The 12,096-nt window shown below is 35.8% G+C and overlaps 2 protein-coding genes across 2 annotated transcripts; both read left to right on the forward strand.

Annotated features, from left to right (window-relative positions):
• Positions 1–69: 69 nt before the first annotated feature.
• On the forward strand, positions 70–3,401 carry LOC110373300 (glutathione S-transferase S1). Its single transcript, XM_021330534.3, has 4 exons — positions 70–263; positions 1,252–1,419; positions 1,730–1,869; positions 3,195–3,401. Exons 1-4 carry the CDS (start codon positions 134–136, stop codon positions 3,366–3,368), a joined length of 612 nt encoding a protein of 203 aa, XP_021186209.3. The 5' UTR covers positions 70–133; the 3' UTR covers positions 3,369–3,401.
• A 3,895-nt stretch (positions 3,402–7,296) lies between these two features.
• LOC110373304 (uncharacterized) lies at positions 7,297–10,962 on the forward strand. The gene is made up of 4 exons (XM_049837200.2): positions 7,297–7,444; positions 8,020–8,205; positions 8,896–8,982; positions 10,343–10,962. Exons 1-4 carry the CDS (start codon positions 7,375–7,377, stop codon positions 10,960–10,962), a joined length of 963 nt encoding a protein of 320 aa, XP_049693157.2. The 5' UTR covers positions 7,297–7,374.
• The last annotated feature ends 1,134 nt before the right edge of the window (positions 10,963–12,096 follow it).

Here is a 12,096-nt window from a genome sequence, read left to right on the forward strand (position 1 = left end):
AATTTTTATTAGTGATTGTGTTATCGTCAACATGAGTAACCATATACCTACCAATACATTCTTTGGTAACTGATGCAGTTAATTTCACAGTTGTTTATAATTATTTATCGTCGTGGGTCGTTTACAAAAAAATATGGCGAAAAAACTGCATTATTTTAATTTGAACGGTCTTGCTGAACCGATAAGGTATATTTTGCATTACACCAAACAAGAGTTTGAAGATGTCAGACATGGTTTTGATATGAAGAAAGAAGTAAAGGACAGTAAGTAGAAAATACTATTATTTTCATTAACACATAAATCTTAGTATACATATATGGTATGTTTGGCATGTCGTGGGTTCGATCCCATAATCTCCACGCAATAATCGCCCAAAAACCATTTTTTTTTTAATTACATAGTCCAAAATGCACTTTCCTTTCTTCAATTTATTACAAATTCAAAGAAAAAAGCTTTTTCGAAGCCACTTTAAAAGCCAAAACATGATTTACAAATAGTCTGATATAGTATTTCGTTCTGTGAGCATCATTAGAAGGAGTTTCGCAAAACTTATCAAAATAAAACCGCAGACAAAATGTTTGAAACAACCCAAAACGTGTTCGTACTGCTAATGGCGCCAAAACGAAAGTTCATTTTCGTTTTGTACGTTTTGTTACTGGTGTTACGTATTTTCCTGTTTCTAAAATGTGTGAATTGTTTTCGTATTAATGACTGTGGTGTCTAATTAAGTAAGAATGTACTAGATAACTAAGTTCATAAACATATGCATATTTCTTGTTACGAATGTCGCACGTATTTCCATCGAATAATAATCGAAAAATGCTTTTAATCTACGATAATTGCCGTAATTTTTTTTTTGGGCTGACTCAAGTTTGAACAAAATTGTTTTTCATGGTTGAACTTAATATTAAAAAATATATAAGCACGGAATGGCTAATGCTTAGTAATATTATTTGTACATGCGAAAGTAACTATGTTTGTTAGTCGTGCTCTCACACTAAAACTACTGAGCCAATATTTAAATAATAGGTTTACATATATATATAGTCTAGAAGCTCACAAAAGACAACAGAAAGATGACAAGAACCTAAGGCGAATTTTTGTATTTTTTTTTTGTTTTTGTCCATGTGTCACACGCTTGAATATAATGGTTTTCTTTCTTTCTATCTTTAAGTCAACAGCTAGTAGTCAAATTTGATGTCTAGTGATCTTTTCTCCTTTATATTAAATGCTATTTTTTTTCAAAAACAGAACTTCCATACGGCCAGTTACCAATCTACGAGGAAGGTGAACGCATCCTCACGCAATCCCTAGCCATTGCCAAGTATGTGGCTAGGAATAGTGATCTGATACCTGTGGATCCTTGGGTAGTTGCCGTGGTGGAGGGTGCTGCGTACACTATCTATGATTTCTGGTTGAGTGAGTATTGTTTCTTAGTAGTTTACTCATGATAGAAGGTGCAGAAGGGGTCATAAGATATAGGTTGTTGTTGGATTTGGAAAAGATGAAAAATAAGATGTGACTGGGATATGTATTTTTTGGACCAGGTTAATGGCTTCGGCAGAATGCCATTGAGGTGTCAGTCAAATATATAAAGATGTCGCATATGCAAGACGATTTATCACAAGGGTTATCACAACACCTTTTGAATGTCGTAGCCGTTCATTTGAGACTTTTTACTTAATCACAACTTTAGATAAATTATTTATTAATTCTTGTTCCATTTTAGAGATTGTACCTTACATCAAGGAGCAGGACCCCGAAAAGAAAAAAGAATTGAAGAAACATTTACTGGAAGAAACCATTGATTTCTTTTTCACAAGGTTTGAAAAACATCTCCAGGAGAACGGTGGATATTTTGGCGGCAAGGTACTGTATACTATACTATAAATATAATATAAGTGTTTTTACCGCTTCCTGAAGGGACTATTTTCCGCACCTGGATAAAAAGAAGAGTATTTATTATTTTGATACTCATATTACTGCAAAGTTTCAACAAAATCTGTTTCGCCGTTTTGCTTGTAAAGAAGTCACAAACACACACATACTCACAAACGTTTGCCTTTATAATATTAGCTATGTGTACAAAGTTACTGTAGATTAGCAGTGACAGGTAATCAAGAAATTCATGTCTTACAGTTAATTGTTTCGACAGCTTCCTAATCAGATAACTGTTTGAACTTCAAAATTTGATAATTAGGTTATTAAGTACCTGCCAGGGCTGCGGGATTGTTTTGAAAGAGTTACCGCGACTTCGGTACTCAAATAGGAATTTAAAAATGTAATTTCGGGGACTTATATACTTATACTTATCTGATCCACTTTATGTTCTGAAATGTGGATTTGTGGAAATCACATGTCTATTTTTCTTATTTTGTATTTGTCCAAATATTGGCAGCAATAATGGCCAACTTACTGGAAAAAATTCAGTGATAATATATCATCACCTGCCTAGCCTTTTCCCAACTATTTTGGGGTCGGCTTCCAATCTTACAGGATAGGTAAAGCTTTACATGGCGACTGCCTACCTGACCTTGTCATCCCAGGCAAACCGACACGCTTTAGGTACTAACAAAATTCAGTGACATAATGGCATAAAAATTATCTTTTGTGCAATCAATGCGATGACAAGTTATTCGTTGAATTTCATAATATTTGGTAATATTTATTGTGAATTATTTAATTGCTAGTAATAATGAGAGTGCTTTTTATAGTTTATCTTGTACTGTTGTTGGACAACTGTATAGATAAGCTGCATGACTCGATATTTTTGTTGTTGTCAATGCAAAACAACAGATACCTACAGGGGGGCAGTGTCATCCATATATCGATTACGAATAAAGGCTCCTTTGTAGAAGATTGTCTTTTCACAATTCTTTTTTCTTATGAACTTATAGCTGTTTTGCGTGGATTTACCCGCGTCATAAGGGAACAGCAATACTACTAATAATAATAGTCTCACAAGTACCCATCGTGGTTTTCAATTGGTAAAAAATACTTAAAAATCATTTTTTTAAATCCATAGATTACTCCATTTACCTTACATACAACTGTAACACAAGCCTATCTACTAAGGGCTTAATTTTTTCTTAAGTTTCAATTTACTACTCCAAATTATTTCTCAAATGGTAGGTACCATTACCCACTAAAGTTAAAATATTTCTGGCATAAGTAAGATTTCTTTGTCTTTTCAGCTAACATGGGTGGAGTTCATCCTATGCGGTATAGTTGAGGCGAGCAATCTCTTCTTAGACACAGAATTGGAGAAGAAGTACCCAGCAGTCAAAGCTGTGGTGGAGAAGATAAGGAATCTCCCTGGAGTGAAAGAGTATATTGAGAAAAGAGGTCCATATGTTATTGATCAGTAAAATAATGCTTTGAATTAAAGGGATTTAAGTAGATACTGGGTTTTATTTCAATTTACTATCATAAGAATAACATTTATGTCGTAATGACAGACATGATTCACCAATGTAACTTAAAGTAATGTCCTTTCTAGCCATATCTTAGGCAACAATGACTTGAGCATCAAATTTCTAATTTCAAAGCGGAAAGTTTTGTCACGAACAGTAAAAGGCAGTGAAACTGCAAATAGTATCTTATCATCCCGAAATACTTCATACTATCCATTATCAGAATCCATGACCGAAGATCAAAAGTAATAAGAAGGTAAATAACAGACAGAACTCTCAATTATTTCGAGATAAAGTTTACCAAACAAACATTAGAACTCTTTGTCGAAGCGACAACCGTTCAAGACTCCAAAATTAGTTTTGTTCTAATTACTTCTGGAAAGTTCCATTTGTTTGCTCCGCGATTTGTAATGGCTTTGCCAGAAATGAGTCCAAAAACAATTGCAGCTGTATGATACTTTTTGTTTTATGTAGCTAAAGGAAACAGTTCTGGAACTGTATTGAACAGCTTTTAGAAAAAGGTACAAAATTACAATCTTATGATTCTTCTCTGTATGATTTTTTGTGCAATATTTTTGTCACCCATGTCCCGAGGGAACTTCTTTCCGTGCTAGGATAAAAGTGACAGTTGTAAATTTAAACTATTTCATAGAATAATTTGCGTTGCTGCTACACTAGGAGGAACAAACATCCAAACCCACAAACGTTCACATTTATTATATTAATAGGATTAGATTTACAGACTGAGAAGACCGGGATCATTGGCGAAATACACTGACAATGATGAGCAGAATTACCTTAATCGGATCTAAGCCATCACAAATACTTTCATATCTAGATGATTCACTCTTCGGTCCTTTAGCTCTTAAACAAACTAGTTACTGCCATACAATCCCACCTTCTAAACAAAACACTGTATTCGTTGCAACTTCTCTATTACCATAATCCAACGTTTCTCAAGAACTGGAATATTCAGTAAAGATGATAAAAAAGCCATAAGCTGCGTTCTAACAGCACTATGTGGATAACAATTCATATATTTTACTTTTAACGGCGACTGAACTCAATTTAGTATCTCCCTGGGGCTTAAAAACGCTTTCCACAGGTTTTATGGAAACAATTTCTTGGTGAGATGACTGTTTTAATAAGCTCCTTTGTTAAGGGGTATGGCAATGTCAGGAAGTTGTTTTGTGATGTATATTTGCTGATTGTTTTTTCGTAGGCGCTTATTTAAAACGGAATTATGCTGACGTTTAAACTGTTTGAACGCTCGTTTTAACAGATCTACCAAGGTATTTCTTTACTGTTAATCTATTGGTGGAATTTCATTACAGAATTGTCATAAATTGGTAACTTTTTGAAGGATCTTTGTATTTCTCAAAGAATTCGCTGCATTTGCAGGTAAGTCTTGTTCCGTTAAACTAATGGCAATAAGATCACTTAGCTATGAAAGTAAGGTTTGTTAAATTTCCAAAGAAACGAAATATTCACCTTCCCAACAATTAGTTGGGCTGTATGCATCTATTATGTTACCTTCTTCATATTTGTTCAAAACAACTTTGACTCATCTTCGCCTTAAGTAAGTCCCTTATTAAAACAACAGTATTGTACATAAGGGGTGTAATATTTCAACCCCCCCACCGAGATTATCAACAGGTGTGTTAACCTTGCAGGGAGGTGGTCGACTGGTCATCAAGTTGGTAGTTATTTTGAAATATGGGCTTGACTGTCATGCACGCCTCTACAAAGTCACGTCGGAGGGTAGGAACTTGGAAGTGTACTTTTAGAGGCGGAACAAAAAACGATTCCAGCTATAATATTAATGAGAATGGTCATTTAAATAAATAATATTAAGTTTTGTTATAAAATATATATTCAGGAAGTGAGACAGAGATCTAAAAAATTAAGTTTGCCATAACTTTATGATCAAAATCATATCTACATTTATTTGACTTGTGTGTTGCAAAGATATAACTTTCAAACATGTAAACGTCTAGATTAAAATATTAACAAGTCTTAAGCATCAACTAATATTAAAAAATCGAACAAAACCACAATCCTTTACCATAAGGCTTTATACATCACTTAATCATATAAAAATGTTGAAGGAATGTTAACGCTTGGCTCCAGTGGACTAGTTCAGAACTTCTGGAACAGTTTACAGCGGGAGTTCATTAAGAACGTCGTTACTTTGACGTATGGCGTGATTTGTAAGCGAAAGCGATTTTAAACTTTATAACGATAGAATTAAGAGTCATAATACCGTAATATTTGATAACAAATTCAATGATTTTGACTTTCATTGTTGTAAAATCTAAGAAAGTAATCTAATACTTACGTACTAGGTTTTGGTATGCATCGAAGTTTGGCTTGAAAGAAATTATAGTTCAGTAAGTATACCCAAACATTACGGCCTTGTGACGGAAGGCAACTTGGTAGTTATAAAACTGGCAATTACAAGCTAGAATGCTTGGATCAATCATAATTACAATCCTTTATGAAATTACATTTGCTGTCACAATGCATGATGTTATACTAATACATCCACAAACTTCTATCATGGTGCGATCAGAAAGAGATTGGGGCCAGTTCCTGACCGCTTGCATATCGCTAGTTATAAAAGAATAGAAAATCAATTGTGTCAACCGCAGTTCTCTTATACAAGTACCACCGATATCATAGAAGAAATACTTCACTTTCTATAAGTAAGGAAATGAAGTTTCACCCACTTGGGACTCGTTTAGACTTTGCTGTAATTGGACTTAACTTGGCATTGTTTGATGCCAGTTTTGAAGCTTTACCGTTTGGTCTTCGGACAGCTTGCCACTGATTTATACGAGTTTCTAATTGGTTTTGACCGCGATTGATTCTGGTGATGGAGTGTTAACTCTAAAGATTCAGTCAGGTAATTGATGTAAATATTATTAAATAAAATATCTTGGGGCTTCCGAATAGATATACCTACTGAGACAGAGTCTTTTCTAAAATGGGCTAAATTAAGAAGGCTTGTAAGTAAGTAACCTAGGAAGCACACCTTGGGTGAGGTGAATTTCCTTATCAATTGCTATAGGCTGGTAAATAGAAGCAATTTTACAGCTTTCTTCGATCTAGCATAATAAATACCCCGGCTGTTGTCTTTGTCATAAAGTTTATACCCACACCAAGCAATTAAACTCTTAATTCCCTCTACGCAACAACCTTTAATAACCAATCGAAATATGCCATCCACACCAATAGTATCAAGCCATAATCCCAATATTCTTCACAAGGACAAATTCGAGAAGTGTCCCCCAATCCCCCAAGTCCCCAAGTCTTGATCTCGTCACGTGCTCGCTGACCTTAGTTTCGTATGTTCAGGATGTTTTGACCTCTATCGGTTGCTTTACGTGACCTGCACGTTCGAATATGGTCAGGAAAAAATGGGTTATCCAATTAATATTGGCTATCCACTTGAGAATTATACTTGAGTTTTTTTTTTATGTCTTCCGTTGATTATATTTTTTGGGCTGTAGTATACTAGTTAAAAGTTTTTGTTATTTTCCTTTATTTATTTTGTTGTATCCAGCCTGTTAAATTTGAAACTGAAACATGCCTAAAGGCCTACTCAAAAAAAATTTAAGTAACTTTTACTTTTAAGAACTTAGCTAATTCATGCTTGTATCTGGACAGAGTTCATCATCATTAGCAGTGTTCTGGGACGGAATCGAACTCACGACCTTTCGACTTTGCATTGGTCATTCACAACCTTTTCACTTTGAGGCATACTCTGTTCATATGAACTTTTGCAAATCAAAAACGGAATATTCAGGTATCATCTAGGTACAGCATATTTCTTTCAACGGATAGAGATAAGACAAAATGTATGGCTAATCCTTTCGAAATAGTGAAAGAAGTGTGAAATCAATTTACAGTCTCATTTCAGTAGTTAGATTAGTTTAGTAATGACAAGAAGAGAGATATTATGTCTCTTAAAGAAATATTTATATCTACATCAATGTGGTATTTAGTTTTGATTCTTTTTGTTAATACAGGTAAGTCATGTGTTATTAATTATTAAATTACTACATGTGTCCCGAGTGAACTACCTACATCCCAAGGTTATAAAGTTATTCTGATAAGGGTTTAAACAAATATTGTCAAGTATCATCAAAATCCATTTAGCCGTTGACTGAAAAATACCAGACCCATATTCCAGATCTTTTTTTTTAAAAAAAGGTACCTACCTCATAGCTCATATGAGGTAGGTACCTTTTTGAAAAAAATGATTTAAAACATTTGATTATAAAATTCCCTATAAGAAGAAAAAAAATACTTTTGAGATGATGAATATCGAATTCGTAGATTAACATCCAACACCAGTCAATTTCATCCTACTTCCTACTTATATCCTATCCTACTTATATTATAAATGTGAAAGTTTGTGAGAATGTGTGGATGTATGTTTGTTATTCAATCACGCAAAAACGGCTGGACCGATTTGATTGAAATTTGGTATGTAGATAGATGATACCCTGGACACATAAGCTACTTTTTATTTACACACCACGCGGGCGAAGCCGCTGGCGGAAGCTAGTATAATCTAAAGTAACTAATAATTTGGTTTCAGTTGCTGACATATCCGTATATTACTTCGGTTCAAATGAGCCTCCGAGAACATCCAAAGCGCTCAGCTACGGTAATTGTAGGACAGAAGAAACAGCAAATTATTGTTATGAAAAGTGCGGGTCTAAGCATACATGTTTACTGGGCCAATGTTTTTGTGTGAACGAGTATATTACTTCTGGAGATAGTAGTAAGTACAAGCTACAATAATCTGTTTTTCTGTAATATGTTTTCCTTTTTAGGGTTCCGTACCCAAAGGGTAAAACGGGACCCTATTGTTTTCGCTCCTTTGTCCGTCCGTCTGTCGCCTGTCCGTCTGTAACCAGGCTGTATCTCATGAACCGTGATAGTTAGAGAGTTGAAATTCACAGATGATGTATTTTTGTTGCCGCTATAATAATAAATACAAAAACTAGAATTTAATAAATATTTACGGGGGCTCTCATACAACAAACGTGATTTTTTTGTCCGTTTTATAAATAATGGTACGGAACCCTTCGTGCGCGAGTCTGACTAGCACTTGGCCATTTTTGGAATAAGTTACCTATGTAAAAGTTATGTAGCGTCGTGATAGAAACTATAGACATTTTACTGGCTTTTTGCGGCGAACTTCGTGTCACCTTATAGGGAATACAGACAGAAGCATTAGCCCAGATAAAACCATTTTAAACCATTACCATAAACCTGTAAACAAAGGTCCATCAAGTCTAGAAGGAATCAGGTGAAACTCTCATGTATAGAAGGATTAAATAATAGGATATTAGTTATCCACATTTTTTATTCTAAATATGTAAGTGGGTTTTTCGATCTTAATCTATGCATTTTAGGTGCTTAGTTTAATTATCTTCTGTAAAACTTATAAATCCAATGAATGTTTCAGACCTAGTAATAAAAACAGAAGAATTCAGAGTAAGACATAAAGTTTTACCATCAAAGTCATCGGAAGAGGAAGATGAAGATGAATCAAGTAAGAATTTCTATTATCTCAACCAGCTGTTCCATCTATACTAAGGAGAAACTTCTTCCTGGAAAAAAATATCTTTTTTCTCTCTCAGGCTCTAGACCAATTTTGGCGTGCAAGCCGGACAGACAGAGCTAATTTCTCGTTTATTCTATTAAGTAAGAATTAAAAAAAAAAACAGAACCAAAATTATTAAGATACCTGACAATTTAATCCATCAGATTGTAATCATGACATTATTAATTAATTAATTTAAACAATACAAGTGTACAAACAGTCAATCAATCATCTGTTAAAATACAGAAAATAATCTCACTTCTACAGTTAAGAAAGTTCTCTCACCATTAACAAAGATTACAAACTTCACAATTTCCTCAAATAACTTTGTATTGGATGTTTCCTGATTACTTGCGTTTCAAAATGCTCGAATTTCGTTGTATCGATACCTACGTCCAAAGTTGATTGAATGAAAACTATCAATTTCAATCAATTAACACGATAATTAACGCTGTAACTTGATACAGGGGATCGGAAGCTACTTTGTTACTTTGCCTTTGTAACTGCCGTTAGAAACAAAGGCAGTATAGAACTAAGGTTATATTCAAATTCTAGTGAAAGCTAGTTCTAACTAATATTAGAAAGTAGCTCCTGCCAGCGGTTTCACCTGTTTCTCTTCTGAACTTCTTCATGCATTCCAATAAAAAGTCATCATCCTCCGAGCCTTTTTTCACAATCACGTTGTCGTCGGCTTCCAGTCTAAGCGGATTCAGCTGAGTACCAGTGCTTTACAAGAAGCGACTGCCTATCTGACCTCCTCAACCCAGTTACCCGGCCAACCCGATACCCCTGGTTAGACTGGTGTCAGACTTGCTTCTGACAACTCGTAACGACTGCCAAGGATGTTCAATGACAGCCGGGACCTACAGTTTAACGTGCCATCCGAAACACAGCCAATGATGTCTAAGATATACTTAAAAAGTACATATAAACTTAGAAAAGTTGCATTGGTACTTGCCTGACCTGGAATCGAACCCGCGCCCTCATACTTGAGAGGTTGGTCCTTTACCCACTAGGCCACCACGACTTCCGATAAAAAGTATCCTGCAGTTAATAGTATTTCTTATTAAGCTGCTTATCTGACATGGTAATTATTATTTTTAAATTGGAGCAGTAGTTCCACCATTACAGCGTTAAAGCAAATAAACTCCTCAGCTTTAAAATATAAGTAAAAATTTAAGTCACACTAACTCAATGGTTTCAAAACGTCTCGAAAATAGTGTAACTTTTTCAGGCACAAATTCAAAATACAACCTACTACAGTTAAGTATGCCTTATTATAAATCAATTCCATTATTTTCTATAACAGCAAATCTGGAACCTAACAACTTGGGCCAGGGTTTAGAGGAGCATCCGGCACTGAGGCACCACATCGCTCACTTCTGTCCAGACCTTGACCTAGCGAGAGATTGCATCTACCAATGCATGGCGGTTGGGAAACCGGCTTTTTGCGGAAAGGACCATGTATGTTACTGTGGTCATCTCTATGAGAACCCGGCAACAAATCCTGGTATGAATCCTAATGAGTCTTACAATCAATTCAGAGATTTGTACGAAAAATACTTCGGACCTGAATATCCTCACATACCGAAGCTCCTAAAAAAAAAGAATCCAAAGGAAAAGAGGACAAAGAAAAGGAAGGCATCGAAGGGGAAGGCAACGAGAGCCGAGGAAACGAAAGCGAGCGCAACGAAAGCGGAGAAAATGAAAGCGGACGGAACGAAAGAGGAGGAAACGAAAGCCAACGCAACGAAAGCGGAGGAGATGAAAGCGGACGTAACGAAAGAGGAGGAAACGAAAGCAGACGAAACGAAAGCGGACGAAACGAAAGCGGAGGAAACGAAAGCGGAGGAAATGAAAGCGGAGGAAACGAAAGCGGAGGAAACGAAAGCGGAGGAAACGAAAGCGGACGAAACGGCAACGAATTAAGGTTGCATCTACACAGTGCAAGTAGCTTGCGCATTTTGAGCCACATGCGCAGATTACATGCATTTTAACACATTGAATGCCAACTACGCAATACCGCGATAATTTCTTACAATTTAAATGGGTATTTGTTAGTAGACCTCCTGAAAAGGACGTTTGTAGATTCATTGGCATCTCAAATAATACATAATGTCGAGTAACACACACACATACACGTACACATGCCGAGTACGCAGTACGTAGAAGACCATATTTTGTATGTTAGGAACCAATAATGATATAATATTTGGCATTCAATGTGTTAAAATCGTACGGGTCCAGCGATTTGTGCATGCACCAAAACAAAACCACCCACCGGCGTGCTCTTGTCATTTGTCACTTGCGCATGTTAACTTGCTCCAGCTACATGCACTGTGTAGACGTACCCCAAAGAAAGATGAGTGGAGACGTCATAATGCAGCAAGATCAGGTGCTTTCTTCTAATTTAAATAAGTACTGTTGGAATTATCAAAACGATCAGTTACGAGTGAACTAACGAGGTCTTATCTATCAACATTTTTTTGGACAGACGACCTTATAAAGGTCGCCGGAAGACGCTGGATGCAGGACACCTCCAACAGGTATCTGTGGAGATCTAAGGGGGAGGCCTATGTTCAGCAGTGGACGTCCTATGGCTGAGATGATGATGATGAGGCGGACTTCAAAGTCGGGTGAAACGGCGGAGACAGTAACGTACCTTATCCCCCGTACACTGACATGTTGGTGTGCAATTTTTTAAGTTTTTCCGTTATGGCATCTCCGATCCGTGGACGTGATGGTTAAGTAAAAAAATATTAAAAAATATTGTTTCTTTTCTATGCCATTTACGCATGAGTTTGTATTGTGCAAGCATGTTGTAGGTATAAATATGACCTTCCTTTAAACTGTAGGTAAAATCATTAATTGAGCTTATTTAGAAAACATTGGTCTGGAATGTAAATGTGATTAGGTACGACACACCCGATATAAATACATTTTCAAATGTCTTTTTTAACAATTTATAAATATTTCATCAAAATCTTTCCTTAAACCGATAGGTACGAGAACATCTTCTCGATCCATAGCTTGCTTCTCGAGTTCTCGATTATTTAGCATCAC

The sequence above is a fragment of the Helicoverpa armigera genome, chromosome 14, assembly GCF_030705265.1.
Source record: "Helicoverpa armigera isolate CAAS_96S chromosome 14, ASM3070526v1, whole genome shotgun sequence".
Classification (NCBI taxonomy): domain Eukaryota; kingdom Metazoa; phylum Arthropoda; class Insecta; order Lepidoptera; family Noctuidae; genus Helicoverpa; species Helicoverpa armigera.

Coding starts and splice junctions, on each gene's coding strand:
- LOC110373300 (XM_021330534.3), top strand. CDS start 134: ATGGCGAAAAAACTGCATTATTTTAATTTGAACGGTCTTGCTGAACCG. Junction 264..1,251: donor GAAGAAAGAAGTAAAGGACA/GTAAGTAGAAAA, acceptor TTTCAAAAACAG/AACTTCCATACGGCCAGTTA. Junction 1,420..1,729: donor TATCTATGATTTCTGGTTGA/GTGAGTATTGTT, acceptor GTTCCATTTTAG/AGATTGTACCTTACATCAAG.
- LOC110373304 (XM_049837200.2), top strand. CDS start 7,375: ATGTCTCTTAAAGAAATATTTATATCTACATCAATGTGGTATTTAGTT. Junction 7,445..8,019: donor GATTCTTTTTGTTAATACAG/GTAAGTCATGTG, acceptor ATTTGGTTTCAG/TTGCTGACATATCCGTATAT. Junction 8,206..8,895: donor TATTACTTCTGGAGATAGTA/GTAAGTACAAGC, acceptor TGAATGTTTCAG/ACCTAGTAATAAAAACAGAA.